Below are 24,063 nucleotides of genomic sequence, written 5' to 3' on the forward strand. Positions count from 1 at the left end.
CGCCCCTAGTCTAGGACACCTACACTACCACGTTCCAACACTGACCTGGGGGTGGCCCCATGGAAGCTGCCTGAAGTGCTTTCCTGTGACTCCTATACCAGCCAATGTCACAGGGAACTGGGGTGAGGAAGAACACGGTGCCCCCCCCGCCCCCACCCATAGATCTCAGTGGCCTTCGAGGTAGGTCTGGGAGGTTTAGCTTATGTCCTATGGCCAAGTCCGAGTCCAGTGCCTGCTCCCACCAGCGCCTCAGTCCTTGGCTTTAAATAGCAGCAGCCCCAGTTCCACAGTGCCTCCTGGGGTGACAGAGCTCCTACTTCTGTCCCTCAACACAAGTTTGCCTCTTCTCCCCCATCTTTTTTTTTTTTTTTTTTTAAAGCAGAGGTAGTCCCTGGGATGATAAAACCCTACCTAGAATGGCAGTATTGTGACTTAAAGAAGCAGTTAAATAAAAGTCTCCAGGAGTTAAAAAAAAAAAAAAAAAATTAAAGTGATTGACGAAGTTGAATAAATTAAAGATACGGGTTATCCCACAGAGACCATCCCCCTTCCCAGGCTGTCTTTGGTATTTGGCCAGCAGCATTTCCACTCGCGTTCCTTCTCCTTCTCCTACCCCTCCTCTCATGAGAGAGGACAGTGCCCAATAAGGCCCCAGGTCGTTCGTCCAACAGTGGGGGGGAGGAGTCAGAACTTCTTGGCTTGGTGCTTGGAACTGTGCTGTATGGCGAGTGACAGCCTTGGCAAACAGTCCTGAGGCAGTGAACGTCTTACGGGGACAGAAGAGGTGCTGCCAGCAGGAACCCTGGGAGCGCGGGACCGGGTGAGGCGTGCAAGCCCCAGGCCCTTTCTCCACACTTGTTGGCCCCTTTGCTCAAGTTTCTCTGCAGCAAAGAGGGAAGAGGTGGCGTGGAGGGGAGGCTCTGGCTGCCGCGGTCTGGCCCCACCACCTCACAGCTTCTTCAGACGGCTGTACATCTCCCGTTTGCTCTTTTCCCCCGCCCAGGTCCGGCTCTTGGTGCGGAACTTCTTCAGGTCTTCTTTGAAGTCCTCATGGTGCATGGGCCGGTAGCTGGGGGGCTCACAGTGAGACTGTAGACAAGAGAGGATGATCAGGGGGTGCTTGTCTCATGCTGTTAAGCCAGCTCCCCGCATCTGTGCAGCAGCTTCTAGGGCCCGTGTCGTCGTGCGCAGCAAATCCCCAGATCCCGGGAGAGAAACAGCCATGACGACCAGACAGACCCAGCTGTCCAACCTGGGTAAGGGGTGGACCGTGCTCTCCAGGGACCTCAGCTTACCTGGCATTTCAGGAAGAACTCCTTGTACCCGCCCTTCAGGACATACAGCTCAGGGTAGTGGAGTTTGGGGTACTCGTTACCAAGCCGATCTCTCTCCCTCACGTACCGGCACCTATCGAGAAGGCCACGGCAGGGTTAGCTCTTCTGATACAGAGACAACAGACGTGAGACAACAGCACAGTGACAGCAGCGGTGCGGTAGGACTCCTTACACGCGTCTTCCCAACTTCACGTTCATTCTTGGAAACAATCAGTGTTGAGCTGTGAGCTACTGGCCACGTGTGATCGTTAAGATTTCACAGGTGGTGGAAGGTAGACGGTCTCTCCCCAACTGCCCTTTCTCCAAGTGAAACAGACCTACTGCCCAGCCCCCATTCCAGTGTCCTCCCCACCACCACCTGCACTTCCTGTGCAGTGACAGCACCTGAGCCAGCTTCCCACTGCATTCTCCACTCTTGCCACACCCCCAGACAACTTGCCCAGGGTCCCTTCCTCAACTCCCATCTCAGCTGGTGGCTTTTTTCCTATAGCTTTTAAATAGGCTGCGCTTGCTCTGTCTCAGGACACCTGCTTGCACCCTATACTCTTCCCCAATACCCTCACATGGCCAGTGGCTCCTTCCCACCCACCCCTTGGTACCCTGTCCCTGCTGCTCTCTCCTCTCTCCACTCCGCCTGCTTACTTTGGCCCCACGGCTGTTCCTCCAACCTGCCCTGGAGCGCCCACTTCTCGTCATGTCTCTGAAGTACCTCTAACACATGGAGTAGCTGACAGACATATTTGCCTCCCGCTCCCTCTGAAATGCAAACTCCCTGAAGGCAGGGTTTTTTGTTCTCCAACATTTTGCTGTTCTCCCCAGTAACCAGAACACTAACCAGCACATGAGAGGCAATAGTTAGTATCTGTAGAGTGAATAATCCCACTTGTGAAGGAACATCAGTCCTCACTCAAATCCCACTTCTTGTGACCATGGTTTTGTGCTAAACGCAGGGCAAGTCCTTGTCCTTAGGAGGTAGATGGGGAGATGGTCATGTAAGCCAAGTTCCTGGTGTAGTTGTTTATGTGTGGTTGTATGTGTACTAATGTGGCACAACATTAGCCACTGGGAAAATCAGGTGAAGCACGTGCAGAAAAATGGCCTGACTTTTGAACCAGTTCAAAATAAAAAGACTGCACAAGAACCCAAGCCTGTGGGCTGGCAAGAAGTCTACCTTGGCCCATCCTAGTCAAGGCTGCAGTCGCCCTGCCCCAGCCCCCACCCCCTCTCTGGCTGTCCCTGTCTGTCCTTCCAGTAGGACCATGCTAGCCTCAGAGACAAGGTTGGGCCGAATAAGGCCAAAAGCCCTTGGCAACTTCCAGGTCAAGCCTAAAAAGCCACACTCAAGAAAGCTGTTCATCAAATCAACAAACTGCCCAATAGGTAAGAATGTGGGAAAACATTTGCTACACATGAATTTGAACTTTTAAAAAACTGAACATTTACGCATCATGTGTGTAGGCTGAGGCATGGAAATGACTTGGGACGTGCGAGAAGGCCCTTGGTGTGAAGTATGCCGCCAGCGTGAGCCATCCACTGCCTCATCCCACAAAAGCACTGTGGGCCCGTGCCCCAGAGCCCAGTTCCATGCAGCACTCACATGCGAGGGCCTCGCTCGGAAGAGAACTCGCAGTGGAACACGACAATGACACGCTTGCCGTCAGTAGGAACGATGGGCTTCTTGAGCAAGAAGTCTTCTACCTCCTCTTCCATGTGCAAGTTTACCGCACCCTGTGAAGAAGGCATAGAGACTCTTGGCACCTGCGTGTATCATACTTGCCGGATTGATTCTGTGACAGTCATCTGTAATTGGGACCCTAGAATTCTGTTATGACTATGGTGGGCTTGAGAAAGATTTATGAATTTGGGACTTTCAAAAGCCATTAAGACAGTGACAAACACTACTGTTGTATTAATGTACCCCATTACTAGATTTCAACACTAGTTTATTGGTTAAAAGATTAAATTGGCATAACCAGTTAACTTCTTCCCTGGAAAGTGTGTCCCAACACCCGCCCTCCACCAGGCAGCTTAATTCAACTACAAACTGAGAGGCATCGCTAAGCCCGGCATAGACTGGGACATGTCACCAGAGGCTGGCTTCTGGTCAAAAGCCCTTTGGTGCTTAGGCCTGACTTAGAAATCAGTGGTACCACCTACAAATGCCTGTGATGGTGAAGGTGTAAGACACAGGACAGAGAGCATTTACTGTACAAGGTAGTGGAGAGTAGTCCAGGCCAGGGAATATTCTCCAGTGCACCAGGAGTCAAGGCTGCTTGAAAACGTCCTCAGAACCAGCACATTAGCCAGTAAGCTTCTAGGTGTCATGTCACCACCCCACTTTTAAAATCACAGATCCTGTCAGGGCTCCTTCTACGCCTCCCATGACAGCAGGGCTCACCAGTAAGCCTCAGGAACCCATACCTTGATGTGGCCTCCCTCATATTCATACGGATACCGGCAGTCAATGATAACAAATTCTTTAATGAGGTTGGCAAACTTGCCATTCAAAACAGATGCCATCTGTGGGGAGAAAGCCCAGGAGAATCAACTTTGGCTGCCAGGAACAGCTAGATTCAAATACTTCATGGGTGACAGGATCCAAAAAGGGGACTTACAATTTCTGGAGAGATGTATTTTAAATCCTGATGCTTCCCAGCAACCGTATGAAAGAGATAACCCTTAAAAAAAGAGAGAGAGAGAGAGAGAGAGAGAGAGAGAGAGAGAGAGAGAGAGAGACTTAGCAAATCTGAAAGCCTATAAATGCAACATTTATATTGCTTGCCTGCCTGATAAGAGGCAGCTTTATAAACAAACCTTAATCTAATAGTATAGGCAAGTTACTCATCTAGGCACTTCATTAACATCCTGACATTTCATTTTCAAACACACCTACAAGGTGTATTATCCTCACTGTCAAATGTAAAGCCGAGCCAATATGTAAAGCTGGCTTCACTACTAGCTAGTAAGCCAAACGTAAATACAGAAATCTCAGGTAATTTCCTTCCTCCCTGCTTTTGTCAGGAACCTTCATCTCCATAGCCAACTGTGAGGAACATGGTGTTGGGCACTGGAAATGGGAAAAATAGGAGACCTGGCCTGGCCTTGAGGGGAAAGATGGGCACATCAGCAATTACTCACTAGGGCAAGTGGCTGAACCAAGAGCTCACCCATCCCCATGGCCATATGCAAGGTCATTATGACAAACACAACCAACAGCTTCAATTCAAGTGGAAGGTTCTACCAATGAGGACACACCCAGTCTTTGCTTACTCTTCCTTTCAGATTAGAACTATCTCCTATTTTTGACCCCCTATGTGTCCCTATTCTTTCAACACTCACCTGGCTGAAATATGAAATATGGCCCAGACTCATACCTTCCCTAGTCTTCTAGACGAGACAACCTCCCTTTATTTCTCCAAGGCTGCTTGCATTGCACAGACATGCACTTCAATTTCCCGTGTCGTATGTGGCACAGCAGGTCTTACTGACCACATGGGAAATTGTGTGAGGGAAGGAACTGGGTCTCATTTTGGAATCTTTACCTAACACATAACATCAAGGTGCTTCGACAAATGTTAGCTAAACTAATGAGTAAGAAATTGATCGGGTAGCCTTTACATCTTCTGTGGCTTAGCAAGCTGCTGACATGTTCTCTGTTCCACCCTCATGTTTCACCACAGCTCAAAGGCAGCCAACTCATTTACACAGCAAATTCATACATATCAGGCCATCAGCAGATCTTCCTCCCTACTTCCCCGGGGGCCTTCTCCCTCAAAGGCTATGCTTCTTTGGACAATGGAGAAATTCAGTCTCAACCTTGGACCTTTTAAGATAACCTTTTGATATACAGATGTGTAGTGTGGCTATAGGTTTATTCCTGCTTCTTTGTACTTTGCTGCACGACTATTTTTATAATCAGAAACACAGTTCCCAAAGAGCCTGGCCTTTGGGTTGGAGTCCAGGTGGCTGGTAGGTGGCTTCCTACTTCCTCTGATCAGTACCAGTAAGGTCTATAGTCCCACAGAGACCAAGATACATCTGATCATGTGTTTGTTTCTTATCTTTAAAAATTTCAAACTGTGTCTCTTGGGGGATACTGTAAGAGCCACCCAAGAGAGGAGAAAGACTGAGGGGGTGGGGGGGAATTCTAGGAAACAACCCAAAGCCTAAATCACATAACCAGAGCAGCTCTCCTTGCATCTGCCTAGAATTACCTTGGAGAAGTCTCCTATAAGGTCCCTTGGGTCATTATCCAAAATGTTCTCAATGGTCCCTTTTGGGGAAGATGCCAGGGATAAAGACTGATGTAGAATCTGTAACAAATCAAAGGTGGAAAATGAGGCCAGGGTTCTGAATAGGACTTCTGAAAACTTTTACCTAGAACATGTCACTGGGAGGAGGGTGACATGTACATGTCTATATTTAGCAAATAAAATATTTTTCTTATTTGATTGAATCTGGACTAAAAAAAGGGAGCATGGGTCACTGACTTAGGTCTCCTATTATTTCAGTGTCTAACTGAAGTGCTCTGAAATTAAGTTTTTCTTCTTCCCCACCTTTTTAAAAAGGGGAATTAAAATTAAGGCTAAATCTAAAATAAATTTCTTAGCTCTATCCACTGAGAAGCTCTAGACGTGCAATGAACATTCCTACAGGACACTATGGTCTCCAAATACTATTTTCCACTAAAAGAAACCAGGGCTTGGGGGTGCCTGGATGTCTCAGTTGGTAGAGTATGCCACTCTTAAAAAATTTCTTTTTCAGGGCACCTGGGTGGCACAGTCGGTTAAGCGTCCGACTTCAGCCAGGTCATGATCTCGCGATCCGTGAGTTCGAGCCCCGCGTCGGGCTCTGGGCTGATGGCTCAGAGCCTGGAGCCTGTTTCCGATTCTGTGTCTCCCTCTCTCTCTGCCCCTCCCCCGTTCATGCTCTGTCTCTCTCTGTCCCAAAAATAAATAAAAACGTTGAAAAAAAAAAATTAAAAAAAAATTTTTTTTCTTTTTCTTTAACATTTATTTTTGAGAGACAGAGAGACAAAGCACAAGCAGGTAAGGGGCAGAGAGAAAGGGAGACATAGAATCTGAAGCAGGCTCCAGGCTATGAGCTGTCAGCACAGAGCCTGATGTGGGGCTCAAACCCATGAACCACGAGATCAAAGTCAGACGTTTAACCGACTGAGCCACCCAGGCGCGCTCTTAGAGTATGCCACTCTTGATCTTGGGGTTGTAAGTTCAAGCCCCATGTTGCGTGTAGATATTACTTAAAAAAGGTGAGGGGGAGAGGGAAAAAAGAGGCACCAAACATAAATAAAAAAGACTGATTAATTGAAATACATTTAAAAATCAAGAAATTCTTTTCATCAAAAGAACAGTATTAAGAGAAAAGGCAGGCGGGCACTGGAGTGGCTCAGTTGGTTAAGCTATGGACTTCGGCTCAGGTCATGATTTCACGGTTTGGGAATTCAAGCCCTACATTGGGCTCCATGCTGACAGCATGAAGCTTATTTGGGATTCTCTCTCTCCCTCTCCCCTGCTCCTGCTTGCTCACTTTCTCTAAATATACAAATAAATACATTCTTTTTATTCCTGAATATTGACAGGTATATAAACCAGAAGCTTTCTGGAAAGGCAATTTGCTAGCATGTATAAAATGCAAAGTTCCATAAATGTTCCTGCGCTTTAACCTAGAATTCTACTTTTTTTTAAAAAAAAGAGTTTATTTTTAAAGAGACAGAGTGCAAGCAGGGGAGAGGGGCGGGGGGGGGGGGGAGAGAGAGAGAAAGAATCTTAAGCAGACTCCACACTCAGTATGGGTCCCCATGCAGGGCTTGACCCTGGGATCATGACCTGAGCCAAAATCAAAAGTTGGACACTGAACAAACTGAGCCACCCAGGCATCCCAAATTCCACTTTTAATTAGAAAAAGTAAAATGTTCATCAAGTATTAGGTAACTAAGGCAGATTATAAAATGTAAGATGCCAGCCCTAGGTGTTTCCATGGCTGTCATCTAGTAGACCTTTTAAGAGTAGTATTTATTCAAACCTTTTCATGCTGCAGAAAACACGGGCAATTCTCCAGGTTATTTTACAATGTTTAATATCAAACCTCAATACCAAAACCTGATATAAGGATAGTATAATGAAGGAAAACTACACATACATAAAAGCAATTCTAAATTAGCCAAACATGACATTTCATGAAGCAAGAATAGTTTTAAAATCAGGAAAACTATGAATACAAGCCAAAATATATAAACAAGTTAATAAAAATGGAGCAATCATGGGCGTGCCTGGGTGGCTCAGTCAGCTGAGCATCTGACTCTTGGTTTCTGAGACTGAGCCCTGAGGCTCAGTGCTGACTGCCTGGAGCCTGCTTGGGATTCTCTCTCTTTCTCAGTCCCTCCCTCAGTTGCGCAAGTGTGTGCACGCTCACTCTCTCCCTCTCAAAAAACTGCTCTGGGGCGCCTAGGGGACTCAGCTGGTTAAGTGCCCAGCTCTTTGATTTTGGCTCAGGTCATGATCTCGTGGTTGGTGGGTTCAAGCCTATATCACACTCCATGCTGACAGTGCAGAGCCTGCTTAGGATTCTCTCTCTTCCTCTCTCACTGCCCTTCCCCTGCTGGTGCTCTCTCTCTCTCTCTCAAGATAAAACTTTAAAATGAATGAATGTCCCAAGTGCTTTAAAAATAAATAAAAATAATTACATTTGTGTACTCACCTACAGGGAAGTTCATGATATATTAGTAAAGCTCCAAAATAACATGAAAGCAAACCATAACTATGAGCAATTGACTTGAGTAGAGATGATGAAAGTTTTATAAAAACTAAACTTTTACTAGGTCATGATAAGTCTGAATTAAAAGAAAGGAATAAAATATTTAGAGATACAATAAAAAACACTACAGGGGCGCCTGGATGGCTCAGTCGGTTAAGGTTCCAACTTCAGCTTAGGTCATGATCTTTACGGCTTGTGAGTTCGAGCCCTGCACAGGGCTGGCTCTATGCTGATAGCTCGGAGCCTGGAGCCTGCTTCAGATTCTGTGTCTCCCTCTCTCTGCCTCTCCCCCACTTACACTGTCTCCCTCTCCTTCAAAACAAATAAGCATTAAACAATGAAAAACAGTACAAAGTTGTGAGACAAACATAAGTAGTAGAAAATGTATAGTTCCAAGCAGATCAGGAGATGGCAGCAGCAAGCCCAAAGAAACAAGAAGCCTTTAGGAAAACCTGTTCTCCTTAGCCAAAGGACTAGAAAGAGGGCAGCCTATCAGACAGAAAACATTTTACTTTTAAAAATGTTTACCTGTTTTTTATTTATTTTTGCGAGAAGGAGAGAAGGAAAGGGAAAGAGAGCACAAGGCAGAGAGAGAAGAAAAGGATCCGAAGCAGAATCTGTGCTGAGGGCAGGGAGCCCAATGTGGGGCTCGAATTCACGAACTGTGAGATCATGACCTGAGCCAAAGTCGCACGCTTAACCGACTGAGCCACTCAGGCGCCCCTAGACAGAAAACTTTTAGACTACTGTAGCCAAACACCAAAGAAAAAATGATGGCCCTACACCATGCCTGGTCAGCAAGTGGGGAGCTTAGACTTGCAACTCTTGCCCAGCTGTAATTAAGTGCCCCACCTCCACTCCACTGGGGTGGTCTAGTGGAGAACTTGAACTCCCACTCCTGCCCACAATAACGAGGCCACCCTATGTGTCAAGGGAAGCTGTGCTAGGGAACATGAACTTCTACTCCTATCATCCCCACAGTATCAGAGTCCCGCTAAAACAGAAAATTTACATAGACCAGTCTTACAATACCCAAAATATACAGGATACAACTGAAAAGTCATTCGTCATACCGAGAACCAGGAAAATCTCAACTTGAATAGGAAAAGATAATCAACAGAAGCCAACACCACAACACAGATGTTGGAATAATCTGACAAGGATTTTAAAGCAGCTGTCATAAAAATGCTTCAACAGCCAATTAGCAACCTGCTTGAAACAAACGGAAAATTTGAAGTCTTGGCAAAGAAAAAGAGCCAAATGGAAATTTCAGAATTGAAAAATTCAGTATCATTGTCCTTGAGCAAAAAGGCACCTGCAAAACTAACCTCCTGGGGCTTCTCTGGACTAGCTGCTTCTTCAGGACTGGCCGCAGCCATGCTCTTTCTCCGCTTTGTATTTCCAGATGGGTACTCCTCTTGAGATCGTTCTGGTCTTTTTAACACCGACCGAGTGACAGAGCTACATGTGGAAGAAGAGTCAAACAGCTTGCATCGATTGCCCTAGTGGGGGAAAAAAAAGAGACCCATCTTCCATTAAAACCCGCTCACTTGAATGGTAAAGAGAATGGGCCAAGGGCTTTCTGGGATGGTTTAAAATCCACCCTAACTTAGGTAACAGACACCGTCCATTCATCTAGTCCCAGCACTCTTGTAGGGCCTAGCACATACTAGACATTGAGTACCTGGTGCTCAATGAATACAAACTGAGTTGACATCATATGGAGAGGAGGAAGACAATCCATGCCCTTTTTCTAAAGCTCACTGTCTACAAAGGGTCCTAAGAGTCACGTAACTATCACTTTTCGGTTGGGAACACCTTTTGATTTGCCTCTTCCCCTCTATTTTATTACTTGCACCTTGCTTGGTTTTTTATTTTTAAAGTTAGAGAGAGAGAGAGAGAGAGAGAGAGAGAGAGAGAGAGAGAGAGAATCCCAAGTAGGTTTCATGAAATCATGACCTGAGCTGAAATCAAGAGGATGCTTATCAACTCAGCCACCCAGCTGCCCCAGCAGTCAACAGGTTTTAATACCCCACCTAAATCCAGAAAAGGTGTGAGGTAGTTAGACTATGCTAGAAAACAGAGTCCGTAAGGTGTTAAAATAGTGCTAAGGGTATAAATCTGTAGGGAGCGGGGGGTGCACAGAGGAGCAAGTGCCCTCAAAATTGTGTTCAAAAGTCCTTTCCACTTGGTCTAAGACTAATTTCCCAGAATTCAAGGGCAGCCAATCTGACCAACAGTAGGGACAGTCTAAACTTATCTGTAGGTTCATGACTCAGTGTGCCTTGGCCCAGCTTTTCCTTCCATGCAGAATCTCTTTATGCCCCAGTAAGCCGCTCCTTTCCAAGATGATACTAAAATTTCAATGACGCTTCTTTGAAATGTTCTGGTCAATAATCTGCAGCAGAGTGTGCCACTCCCATGCCAGCTCTCTCGGAGACCAAGGATTTTCTCCTAACTTTGCTGAAGTCTATTTTAAAGGGATATTTTCAGAAAAGCAAGACCAGAGATTTTCTTTTTAATGTTTATTTTTGAGAGACAGAGACTGAGCATGAGTTGGGGAGGGGCAGAGAGAAAGGGAAACACAGAATTCAAACAGGCTCCAGGCTCTGAGCTGTCAGCACAGAGTCTGGTGCAGGGCTTGAACTCACAAGCCGTGAAATACTGACCTGAGCTAAAGTCGGACACTTAACCGACCAAGCCACCCAAGCACCGCCAGAGTTTTTAAAGTTCATTTTGTAAAATAGAGTGCAAGTGGGGGAGGGGCAGAGACAGAGAATCCAAACCACAGAGCTATCATCACAGAGCCTGACGTGGGGCTCGATCCCATGAACGGTGAAATCATGACCTGAGCCAAAAAAATCAAGTCGGATGCTGCTCAACCGACTGAGCCACCCAAGCACCGCCAGACATTATTTATTTACTTTTACATTTTTATTTAGTTTTAAGAGAAAGAGAGAGACAGAGTACAAGTGGGGGGAGGGGCAGAGAGAGAATGAGACACAGAATCCGAAGCAGGCTCCAGGCTCTGAGCTGTCAGCACAGAGTCCGATGCGGGGCTTGAACTCACGAACGGTGAGATCATGACCTGAGCCCAAGTTGGACGCTTAACCGACTGAGCCACTCAGGCGTCCCAGAGATTTTTTTTTAACCTAGAAGAGCTGGGAGCATTTTGGGGAAGAGAATCCACTGCTTTCAACAGAGTCTCAAAGGAAATTGTGAACTCATCCAGGGCGGACACCACGATTCCAATATAGCTCCAGCAACTGTGAGTCTGCAGTAACTGTTTGTGTTATGCTAGATGATATGGATGATATGGAATATAAATAAATGAGAAAGACCTAAAAAAAACGCAAAAAAAACCAAAACAAAACACCTCAGGGCACCTGGGTTGCTCAGGGGTTAAGTATCTGACTCATGATTTCAGTTCAGGTCATGATCTCGGGGTCCTGGGTTGAGCCTTGTGTTAGGGCCCATGCTGGGCGTGGAGCCTACTTTATATATATATCCCCCAACCCCCAACTCTCTCTCTCTAAAAAAAAAAAAAAAATGAAATAAAGAAAGAAAGAAAAGCCTTTATAAAGATATTTAAAAAGATACTTGAAAAGTCTTTTTCATTCAAACCACCTGGATGTTAGAGCTAGAAACAAATGTGGTCTCTCCTCCTAATCAACACTCATTTTACAAATTGGGAAACATACAGATAAACAAAAATGCATCACTCAAGGTCTCCATTTGTGGGTAGCTCAGGTGGGGTCTAAACCCCAGATCCCTAAGTCCTATCATTCCCTTTGACCTATGGCTGTACTCACGTAAGGTAGCATGATTGAGGGCACATCTATACCAAACCAAATGCTATGGAGAAGACAGGAGACAGCAGATTCCATACCCCCCGGGTGCTTAAACACACAGAGAAACACCCAACAAAGCAAGGAATAATTTTAAGACTGTCTCTCACACTGAAAACTTTGGTGTCATTCTCATGACTTCTGCTTTACCACTACTGCACCTAAATACCACCCATTCCTAATTTGCAAAGATTTGTTCAATCTGTTCCTTCCTCTCCCCATGATTCAGAGAAAGTCTTCAGCATTTTGTTGAATAATCACAACAGGCTCCTAAAGCACCCTGTTTGTGGGGCACCTGGGTAGCTCAGTCGGTTAAGCGTCTGACTTCGGCTCAGGTCATGATCTCATGGTTCGTGGGTTCAAGCCCTGCACCAGCTCTGTGTTGACAGCTCAGAGCCTGGAGCCTGCTGCGGATTCTGTGTCTCCCTCTCTCTCTGCTCCTCCCCCACTCATGCTCTCTCTCAAAAATAAACATTAAAAAAAAAAATAAATAAAGCACCCTGTTTGTAACTGACCCCTCCTCCCTTCTGGTTAACAGAGTCACGCTCGAGGAATTCTAGCATTCCTGAGGAAATCCAGCCACACCCCTGACTGGTAGACAGCCTCGCACCAGCCCACGACACGTGCCCCATTCTCCAGCTTCACAGGGCTACGTGCTACTGCCACAGGTGAACTGCTCTTTCATGAATCAACACACCCTGCTGACAAGTTCCCACACACTCTGAGACCCTGGGCAAACAGGTCCCCTCTGGGGGCTCACCCTTCGACCTGCTCATGGCACACAAGTGGTTGCTCAGTGTATGGCTCTTTCCAGGGTGAGGGACATTCCTGCCCTGGAAGCGTCCACAGTGCCCACCCATTCAATGGGATACATATGGCCACGTGCATGAATTCAACAAGGCCACACACACAGGGTAAGCTGTTGTCCGCCACACCACTGGGTGGCTTCATAACTCCACCGCTATCCCACGATCGAGACGTGGAAAAAGAACCCACTCCTTGCTGTCTTACTGCTTGAAAGTGTGAAGTTTTAATATGCAGGCTGAGTTAAACAGAGGTATAACTGAGGATGACACCGGGGACAAACCCTATTTAGGACAAGACAATGACATACGGGCTATAAAAATGGCTAATTAAGGACACTACTAGAAGGGAAGCCTCCATGTTAAAGCAGTCTGAGAGTTCATCTACTGACCCCTCGAATTCCTGGCTGAAGCAAGGTGGCCACGGCAAGCTGCCTGCCCCCTCTCAAATCCAGACCGCCTCTCAGAGCAGATCAAACCGTGAGGGCCAGAGGAGGGCTCAGCTCTGCAAAGATATGAAGCACTGGCCACTTTAGGACCCCGTAACAATGAAGTGGACATCCAAGGATATGCTTAGATCAGTAACAGTTGTAACCAAATGCCTGGCTGGGTCAAAGGCAATTCTAACTTAAGCTAGGCGAGAGAAACCCAAATATCTGTCCTAAATATGAGCTGTGGGGAAGTACACACAGAAGAAACAAAAAAACATAAAAATTATATAAAGCTTCAACTATCTATAGGTAATATTCTCAACACCTTTAAGTTCCAAAATAATCCTAAACTCTATGTGGAAAATACCTGAGGTAAAACAGAATCTTTGAGCAGGAAACAGAGAAAAAGTACTGTTTCAAATGTTTGGCAGACTTCATGCAAATGTCGAAAAGTGTGGACAAAACAAAAGGCTGAGAAAAATGAGAGCCAGAGACTCCATGACAGGGGACAGCCAGCTCCCCCATCTTGCAAACAGGAGCTCTGAGGACCTAAGAGTGCCCACGTAGATGTGTTCCTCAATAGCTCCTGAGGGAGATGCTGTGTTTTGAGGCTAACCACAGCCCCGGCCTGTGGACTCTGCCTCATTCAGGGCCAACCCCCAGACTACCGTACCTGCACTGCACCCACAGCTTAGACCGCCAAAGTGCCATCAATCACTGTCACTTGTGAGGAACCTCAAGCTGCTATTTATTTGTCCTCTGCAACATCCCACCCTGGATGACCCCCTGGCCTTCCCTTCCCATACTGACCTCCCCATACCTTAACTGTGGCTCAAAAACGAACAGCTACAGGAACCTCACTAGCTCCTACAGTGGCCATCTCACAGCCCCCCTAGCTTCAGATTCTCTGTCTCCCCCTCTCCTCTGTCCCTCCCCCGCTCCTGCTTGGTCTCTCTCTCTCTCTCCCTCTCTCTCTCAAAAACAAACATTAAAAAAAAAAATAATGGAACCCCTTAAATTCAGTTTAGCAGGTATTTTCCTGAGATCTTAAACTAGAAGTTAAGAGTGGTCACAGCTACAGCAAGAACATTAATTTGACCAAGAATAGCTGGGATGAACTAGAAAGTATAAAAACAAGAACTACATGCATATATATTAGCCAGACTTCCTCACACACCAATGAGGACCAAAAATACTCGAAGAAACAGTGTGCTTTACACCAGAGAACACTAGCGGCTGGTCAAGAGAAAGGTCCACAGACCCAAAGACTGAATCTCAAATGAAACTACTTTTGATTGCTGTGGTGAAGTGGGAGAAGGATTAGTTTCCATTTAGTCTAGTCGACTCTGTCCGAGGCCTAATTACTCCAGGCTTCCAGGCTCTCTCTGGACACACCAGAACAACTTACAAGGTTTGTAGTTCTTCTCATGACAAGAGGAGCAGTCCAGAGGCTTGCCATGCATGATGGGGTCTCTTCATCATTCTAAAGAAAGACAAACACTTAAAAGATTCAGTAGAGACTAAGTTTGAATGCTTTAGGTATGATTCTGCCTGAGGAGTATCAGACTCGCCCATAGGAAGCATCTAATGTTCGCTCCTCTTTCCTACTCCCCAATATGTTAAGATCAGAAGAGAATCACATTTCACAATTCAGACATCGGAACGTAGCTAAAAGCATCCCGCTACCCTGAGGGTACTGAGGAGGTAGGCTGTCCCTCTGGCTTGTCCTACACTGTTCTTGTTCCATGTCTCTTGTACAAAATAACTGTCACCTTCTTCAGGGTAAGAAGGAGCCTATCACTCTCTTCTTTTGAAGAACCCTGTCCCCCCTCAGATTTAATTAGACTAGGAGCAGAGTCTCAGTAAATCCCCACCAAATGAACAAAAATATCAGCCAGCTCAAGCCCTGGGGAATTGCTGTTGTTTTTCACATCACTTTCCCAGAGTACTTAGTGGAACGGGTAGAAACACACACACACTACCTTCAGGTTCTCTCCTTCAAGAAGGTCCATGAAGCCATCATCCTCATCAGACAAAGTGGCAGTCACAGGGGACTGGGGCATAAAAAGAGGAATGAAATTCCCTGGCTCGCTGCTCTCTCTTTCATTCGAGGAAAGCTGGAAGACGAATTCACAGCTTGTTAATGATCAGACTTGATTTCCTTGGATGGGTCACTAGATTTTATGAGGAAAACATACTATATTTATTAGAACTAACATTTTGGCAGCTACTAAGCAAAGGATAACGTATCCTAAGATGAGAAATGATTTGATGTCTACACATAGTCCTGAGTAGAATCAGGCCTAGGAGCCTTCGCAAAAGACTTCCCAGAAGCGATTCACCTTACACTGGGATGTGGGGATGGCCTCTTTTATGAAGGGCAGGGTTTGTTTTATCAGAGGATTGTAATCAGTAAACACGGATCAACATGCAGGTTTTGATATAGTACTGTCACCTGATCCTAGTTCTTTAAACTTGGAATTCAAATGACAGGTGCTCAGTTTTTAACTGAGGAATTACTGTGTGCCAGACACAACGATACAATCTTAAGTGTTTACTCCCACTGACGCCTGACAACGCATTAAGGTGAGTTACTCCTTTTCTACTTATTTAACGAACCAGGAACCCAATGCTTAAGAGAGTTTACCCAGATCACACAGCTCACCTGTTTGACTCCAAAGCCCAAGCTTTTCTCCCCGCCCATTCTCTGAGAACCATTCCGAGTAAAAATGGGGGTATCTCACTAGGCAACCCTGTTGTTTTTGGGGGAACCCTCCATCATAAAACTAATATATATTTAATATAGAAAATTTAGAAAAAACAACTCATAAATCTACCAGATAGAGATCAGCACTACTAATAACAAACATTGCTGATAGTGAATTATTTCTTTTCCAGGTGCTTCCCAAAGCCAGGAAAAATGTTCAGAGATATATTTTTTTTTTCCCCCACAGTAACAAGGCAGTCTCAACTTAAGTCCTACAAAGAATCCTTCAGAAGCCCCAAATCCCTTTGGATAGGACTTCATTAATCCTCAAGTGGCCTTCTGGTTTTTGGACTCAGTCACTCACCCAGGGAGGGATCCTCTCTGCCCCTGGCCTACACTACTTTGGGCACCAGCTTGCTTCATAAAAGTTCTAGGCTGCCCCTGAGCCTCCACAAGTGCTCCTGAGCACGCCCTGGGCACATCGGCAAGTTCTCAGCCGCCAGAACCAAGAAGCTGGTAACCTTATTGTGGGACAACACACTGAAGGCTCATACTATAATACCAGTATTTGTGACCTGGATTTTCTGGGATCCCCAGTGAAGGTGTGATACAATAAATGACGGACAAGTCATCTATAATGAAGTATGGTCAGGTGACCACAATAAACTCTGATGCTGTGGTCTTCAAGGGCACACTATTTCGTTTTGGATACCCTGTACTTAAAAAAATAAACTTTTTTTTTAATGTTTATTTTTGAAGGAGAGAGAGACAGCGCGCGAGCAGGGGAGGGGCAGAGAGAGGGAGACACAAAATCCGAAGCAGGCTCTAGGCTCTCCGCCGTCAGCACAGAGCCTGATGCGGGGCTCGAACCCACAAACCGTGAGATCATGACCTGGGCCAAAGTCAGACACCTAACTGACTGAGCCACCCAGGCACCCCATGGATACCTTGTACTTAAAGGGTTACCGTGTACTCAGGAATCAGGAGATTCTATTAAATCCTGGTCTTCTATTTATCGCTATCCTTTGGCAAATTACCCGACCTCCCTTAACAGACTTTCCCAATCTGTAAAATGGGCTAACTTCACCTACTTCACATGCTTAGGAAGATTAAGACGAAAACATATATGAAAATGCTTTGTGCAAATGCTAGACAGAACAGCAATACTGACTGAATGAACCTGAACTTCAGACCAAAGGCCAGACTGGAAGGCTGTATGCAAGTTCCCAGGAAAACCTGGAAACCAAATGTGGTCATTCTGCTCAAATTTCCTCTCTAGTCTATAGCTATCAGATTGCCAGTAGGGAACTTTGGAAGTAGTGACAGCTTCTGTTTGGCAAATAAGTAACCCTGGGGCAAGTGGTCCCCAATACTATCAAGTAGCCTATAGGCAGTGGGTTTATTGGAATCCATAATAGTTCATTTGAGAGAGAGAGAGAGAGCGAGCAAGCAGGGGAGAGGGCAAAGGGAGAGAATCCCAAGGAGGCTCCATGCTCAGCAGAGCCTGATGTTGGGCTCAATTCCACACCCTTGGTATCATGACCTTAGCCAAAATCAAGAGCTGGACACTCAACCGACTGAGCCACCCAGGAGTCCCCATAATATTCTTAATAAACCACCTTTGGAAGAAGCCAAGTGCCATCTCCAGACAAAACCACTCTGGAGGCACTGTGAAAGAAAGTTTTAAGCCACATAATCCCATCGTGCACACATACAGAAGAATGACCCAGGATGCCTGTAGATTATTTCCCTAGAACTGACAAGATCAAATATTCCTTGTTCAAGTTCAGTATTTCAAACATACCATCTTTCACTCTGCTTCTGCCTGTCTGCTCTCCAGACAGCAAAAACACCAAAGATGTGACAGTCTAGTTTCAAATGACAAAGACAAGAGCTCTAGTCTTTGACTCCAGGTTAAAGAGGGTGCTTTAATTCTTCCCCACCAGGAACTCCCCTGTGAAAGCCAAAGCACATACCATCCGAGCTGGGGCAGAGTTCTGCCTCTGTGTGAAGATATCTTTACCCTCCTCAAGTCCGTGAGAGTGCAGGCAGCCACGAGATGCCGGTCTTATTGGCTTCTTAAACTCAAAGGCTTCCTGCAAGACAGCAGAGTCGATATATCTTCCCCTGTCCATGAAAACCAGGGTCTTAGCTGTAGCTTGGGTGAGACAGTCAAGGGAGTAGGCACTGCTCACCTTTGCAACTGCCTCCAAACTAAGGGTTTACCCATTTCTGAGCTAACTCCAACACTGGATCTGTGTCACTAAGAATTTCACAGACTGTCAACAGCTAACTTCTAAAGCAGCATTTTTTTCTCTCACCACAAAGACATAAATATCTGCCAAGTATACAAAACACTGAGTTAATAAGCCAAATCGAATCAACAACTTCCTAAAATCTAAAACGAAGTGTTTCAATATAATTGCCTGTGAGTGGGAGTCAAAACCTTTTACTCTTGGGGCACCTGGGTGGCTCAGTTGGTTAAGTGTCCGACTTCAGCTTAGGTCATGATCTCGCAGTTCGTGAGTTTGAGCCCCACGTTGGGCTCTGTGCTGCCAGCACAGAGCCTGCTTCGGTCGTCTGTCCCCACCTTTCTCTGCACCTCCCCAGCTCGTGTGCAAGTGCACTCTCTCAAAAATAAACATTAAAAAATAAATTAAAAAATAAATAAAAATGCTTAAAAAAAAAACCCTTTTTACTCTAGATTTGAAGGCTTTGTGTTTCCCACCACCTTCCTACAAACATAATTATTTTTCTTTCCACTTGTAATTATTGTACTTCATACTAAAAGCAATGGAAAATTAAAAAAAAACTGTTTCAGTCAACAACATAAATGAATTTCACATGTTCAATGAAAGCCAGAAGTGACAGAATACATTCTGTATGATTCCATTGACTTCAAGTTTAAAAGCACTTATAATCCCTCTACCCCAAAACAGTCACTTATTAAGTGCTCAGAGCAGTTAACAGCTAATATCAGAGTATTTACACGCCAACACACCACAAAGTACTTTCTATGTATTAACTCATATAACCAGCAACTGCAACCCAATCACAGATGAGGAAACTAGACCTTACAGGTTAAGTGATGTGCCTAAGATCATGCAAATTCTTTAACTACCACCTATGTATGCTGTTTACTCCCCAGAACAAAGTTCCAAGCAGGCAACCCTGAGAAAAGCCAAGTTCAGGGGAAAACCAGGCATCAGTACAGCTTCAGTGTGTTCAGTAGAAAGCACTACTAGCCTTTTCCTGAGCTTACAACTCATCCCAGGGTGAGCACAAAGAGGCAAGGCCTGGACAGACCCTTCTAGATAAGCTATTCATGGATATAATTATTCCTAAGGGCTGCCATCTGAGCAACACCTCCCTGCCAGGAACCATTTTAAATGCTTTATATACATTATCTTATTTAATTCCCATAATACGCTACAAGTTACTGCTACTCGTATTTTACAAAGAAAATGAAGAAGCCAAAAAAGAAGTAATGGGTCAAGGTCATACAGCTAGTAAGCAGGATTCAAATCCAGGTTTCTCTGACTACAAAGATGATGCATGACTTTGGTGAAGGTCTAGTCTCCCAGAAAGCAGCCCAGCCACTTTTTTGTAAGCCACTGACACTTGTGGCTTTACCTCTAGCCTAAGTTAGTACATCGATGCCACTCACGTTTTCCTTGTTCTCATCCTGGTCCATCAGCTGAAAGACATCATGGTCAAGAGAATCAGAATGACTCCTCTTCAGGGCTGGGCTACATCCCAAGAGCTTCTGCTGTCAAAATGAAAAAAGACATTAGGGCACATTAAATGAAAATTCAATGGAAATTCAGCTTCAAAAGAAAAAAAAGTGGTGGTGGAGGGGCTAAATCCTCACACACTGCAGGAGGTAACCAAGAAATGTGGCCAGGGTTCCACTTTGCAGTAACACGGGGTAGAAGATCCCACTACATGGCTTTACACCTAACCTTACAAGGTAGGTCTCCAGCCCTTTCAGTAGCGATTGAGGTCCCAAAATATCATTTGCGTAAAAAGAATACTTCCTGGTATTCTTTTTGATAAATACTTTCCTGGTATTCATTTGATAGTAATAAATGAAAGGAAATGCCCATTACTGAGGCTGTTCAGGTAGGGTGTTTTGAGTACTTATGAGACGAAGGAAGAACAATCTTTGCTGTCTAAATTAAGATCACACTAACAGCTAAGGAGACAGATGAATGTCAATTAGCTAAAAATAAAAAAGGGAACTAACTTACAGGTAGGGAATTTATTCTCCTCATGGGATTTCCAAGGCTGCAATGAGATCAGAAGGTAAACAATGAGAATAAAACAAGAGAGGTATTCATATGAGCAGATGCAGTGTCTAGCCTATAGTTTGGGGAAGGGGGCAGACAATCACATTCCCATATTAGGCAAGATGGAAGAACAGATTTCTGAAGCTGTCCCGTTCTCACAAGCGCCCCCAACATTGGGCTTCTAGGTAAAAAGAACAAGCCCAGGTCTTCTCTTAAAATACCCATGTTCTTTAAGGCTATGATGTCAGAGGGTGAATTAAGGATTTGGGGGAGACTTAAACACCAAAAATTACAGCTAAAATAAAGGAAAGGAAGTTTTAAAAACTGCTGACACAAACTACTCACTCTCTAAAGGCACCAGACTTATTTCTAACATGCAGAAGTCTTAATAGGGTCAGCTAAATCCAAGGCTCCCACACAGAGCACAACGAATTTCATTAAAAAATTAAGAAAAGTCTTTCCTAACTAACTTTTACTTTCTTAACAAACTTTTAAAAGCAGTGAATACATACTTTTCTTTACTGTCCAAGGGCCCAGGAGAATCCAGACAGAAGCCTGTGGGAAATAACAAAATTTCTCAGGAAATAATACACAAAACACCATTTTGTCATTAAATAAACAAAAACACTACTAGTACTGTTTCTTTGAGCCATCACCCAAGACTCAGGGCTTGGACTTTTGGCAGAATCAAAGTGGCGTCTCTATTTGATTGTCAAAAACTTTCTAATTGCCCCAAGTCTTAACACTTCCACAGTAAACCTACCTATCTCATTTTCCTACTTACAAATACCATCAAGAGAGTAGGTGGGGAGAATTAAATACAACCTTCTAATGTTTGGTTGGTTGTTCAGATAGAGGTTACCCACGTAACTTTGTTTCAACCGTGAAAAGAAGAGGTACCAGTTTTCTGGAAGTTTCGACTTCAAATATTTTATTTTGTCAGATCATACGTGTAATTCGGGGGTTTGGAAAAATACACTTCTCAGTCAGTCATATGACAAACAAGGCAAGTATTCATTGCCTTGAACAAAAGTACACCAAGCAAGGTGCCCATCTCACTGAAGGAAGCAAGGTGGCAAAGATGCTGCTCTCAGTACGCCCAGACCCACCAGCGCCTGCCTCTCATGATAGCCATGTAACTTTGCAGGAAGTCAAGTGCTAGTTCTGATATTCTCACTTGCCACACTGCCACAAGTAAGAATTCTATCCCTAGCTCCTGGGGCACCTCGGTGGCTCAGTCCAACTCTTGGTTTGAGGTCAGGTCATGATCTCACGGCGTTCCTGAGTTCAAGCCCCGCATCGGGCTCCGGGCTGACAGTGTGGAGCCTGCTTGGGACTCTCTCTCTCTGCCCCTCCCCCCCACTCCCTCTGTCTCTCTCTCAAAATAAATAAATAAACTTAAAACAGAAAAGAATCCTCTCCCTAGTTCCTAAGAAGCCTACATTTTAAGAACTTTGCTCTTGCAGTTCCCTAACCTAAAGCATCTGTGTAACTATAAAACGCTGCAGTAACATAAGTTTACGAGTTAGAATAAAATGCACCAGCACATTTCCTCCATAGCAGGCTCACTGAAACAGTTTCATTATACTTCCAATAATTTGACCCTGTATTTCAACCAATACAATTTTCTGATCTTGGTGTTATGGTTCATGGTATGCAACTACTTTACTCACACATCCTCAAGATCAAGCACGTACCACCTCCTTGCAGACACTTGTTTCCCCCCGTTGTAAACTACCACAGGGCCTTCTTTGTCCTGCTTTAAGAGTGTTTGTCACTGAATGCCATGACTTTTGTTTATGGTCTGAACTAGTCCCCAATCTAAGTTCTAGGTGAAGCACATATTTCAACAAATTCCAAGTATTGATCCCTACGTGATGAATGTTGAAGACTAAAGGGATACCTGAATCGGTTGACTCAGAGGAGCCCATTCTCTGCAGACTGCCGTTTCTCACCTCCAGCGGCTGTTCACACTCACTGAAAGCAAGAGAAATAACTTTATTTCTAAAACATAATTACAAGGTTACATACAGGAAACAGGCCATGAGGTTAGCAAGTATCCAGGCTAAAAACCATCTTGTTCTAGGCCACACCACAGACCCCCACTTTGCCACCCAAAACACCCAGTTAGCACTTGAATATAAATGATGAGAAAGGAGTGAGTAGGCATGGCCTGGGTCACATTGTAGACAAGATGACTATGATGTTGGAATATTTCCTGAAGCGAGAGCATGCGTTCTAGGTACGGTGCTGGGAGCAGGGATGAAAGATCAATTGGACAAGTTACTGCTTTTCAGAGGTTGGAAAACGTACAAGACGTGTGCTTACAGAGAAAATGGGATGTCCAAAACTGAAGTGAAAGCAGCTCCACCAGAAACATCGTGCGATGCACGTTTTGCTAACAAGGAAAAGTCCAGGGAGCTTTTGAGGATGGAAACAGGAGTAAAAAGGCCCGGCCTTAGGAACGCATGGGTCGACATCAGGAATGTGCATGGGGTGCAGCATTGGGGGGATTTTGCACGTAGGCCAAGTAAGAAAATGCCATGTCTCTCTGTAGAGAAGGAACAAAGCTCACAGGAAGCCAAGATCCTGCGAGGTAGTTCAGCAAAGGGTGGAAGTGAGCGCCTGAAAGGGTCTGCTTTGCCCCCGTGGGGGTAGATTTCAAAGAGCTTCCCGAGATTGGGACAGAAGAGTACAAGGCAATCCGAAAGGGGTGGCCAAGCTGGGGAACCCGGGCCGACCCCACCCCCTACCGGGCCCGGCTCGGGGCTGAGGGCGGCCCTGGAGGGTCCGAACGGCCTCTCCCGCCCAACATTCCGCCTGGGGGGAGGGTGCACATGGCTGGCCCCAGCTCAGCGGGGCGGCCCACGAGCGGCGGACAGGTCTCGCCCCTCTCTGGGCCCGTTTCCCGGCCTGATCCCCCCGAGAGCCGTCTGGGAGCCCAGCGGCCTGCGGCAGAGCTCGCCAGTCCCTTCTCACCTGCCCAGCCCCTGCAGCTGGTCCATGGTGACCGTCAAGTTGGTGACAGGCGACAGGCCGCCGCAGGCTGGCGCGCCGAACAGCGCTTTCACGACTGGCTGCGGCGTGGGAGGGGGACTGCAGGCGAAGAGCAGGCGACGGCGGTGCGGGGGCTCCGGGCCCAGTTCCATGGCGGCACCCGGCCTCCCAGGGCTCCCGCTCCCTCTTCCTCCGCCTCCGCCGCGCCCGCCCCGCCCCGCCGGCACCGGCCTCGGCCGCGCGGCCCGCCGCGGGCGCCCGCGGGTCAAACACAAACACGACCCCGCGGTTCAGGGACGCTACTGCCGAGGGTAAGCGGCGCGGACGGGAGGGTGTCTGGACCCGGCAGGCGCCAGTCACATGCACGGGTGCTTTCCCCGCACCCCCGCGAGGCCGGCGGGCGGGCGGGCGCCGGCAACCTGAAGATTAAATCCAAACAAACGCCGCGGGTCGAGAAGGGAAAGCGGCCAGAGCCGCGAGGCAACGGCCAGGGCTCACACTTTCTTCGCTTTCCTCTCACCCCCTTTTCCAAACCGGGGTCACAGAGCACCAAGCGGACCTCCACCTCCCTTCCGGACTGTCGCTGCGAGGAAAGCCTTTCGCGGTAATAGCTGCTCACTAGGGACCGCAGCTGCCCCGCCCCCCTTTCCTAGTTGGCGCCAAACGGAATCCACCAATCAGTAAGCAACTTCTCCTCCTCGCTCCTGAATGGCAGCTAAGCTGGACCAATGAGAGGGGAAGAAGGAAGGAGCTCGCGGGGCTCTGCGAGGTCACCCGCTCTCCGAAAGGGGCGGGGCCTAGAGGAGACCGGAGCCGATCCTAATGAGAGGGGGCTCAGAGGTCAATGAAAACTCCCAGCGGAACCTGCGAGGCGCGGAAA

At 46.3% G+C, this 24,063-nt stretch overlaps 1 protein-coding gene across 5 annotated transcripts; it reads right to left on the bottom strand.

Annotated features, from left to right (window-relative positions):
• Positions 1-23,857, bottom strand: CDC25A (cell division cycle 25A). 5 transcript variants are annotated; one of them, XM_047846654.1, is made up of 15 exons: positions 23,166-23,857; positions 22,090-22,163; positions 20,699-20,741; positions 20,148-20,184; positions 19,565-19,663; positions 17,874-17,993; positions 15,173-15,307; positions 14,599-14,673; positions 9,437-9,610; positions 5,549-5,647; positions 3,950-4,012; positions 3,756-3,854; positions 2,932-3,062; positions 1,296-1,407; positions 1-1,089 (listed from the first exon to the last, which is right to left on the bottom strand). In XM_047846654.1, exons 1-15 carry the CDS (start codon positions 23,333-23,335, stop codon positions 949-951), a joined length of 1,572 nt encoding a protein of 523 aa, XP_047702610.1. In that variant the 5' UTR covers positions 23,336-23,857; the 3' UTR covers positions 1-948. The 5 variants fall into 5 exon arrangements, with proteins under 5 accessions (XP_047702610.1, XP_047702602.1, XP_047702617.1 ...); XM_047846646.1 differs by having other exon boundaries at positions 19,565-19,666; XM_047846661.1 differs by lacking the exon at positions 17,874-17,993.
• Between the last annotated feature and the right edge of the window lie 206 nt (positions 23,858-24,063).

The sequence above is a fragment of the Prionailurus viverrinus genome, chromosome A2 (genome assembly GCF_022837055.1).
Source record: "Prionailurus viverrinus isolate Anna chromosome A2, UM_Priviv_1.0, whole genome shotgun sequence".
Taxonomy (NCBI): domain Eukaryota; kingdom Metazoa; phylum Chordata; class Mammalia; order Carnivora; family Felidae; genus Prionailurus; species Prionailurus viverrinus.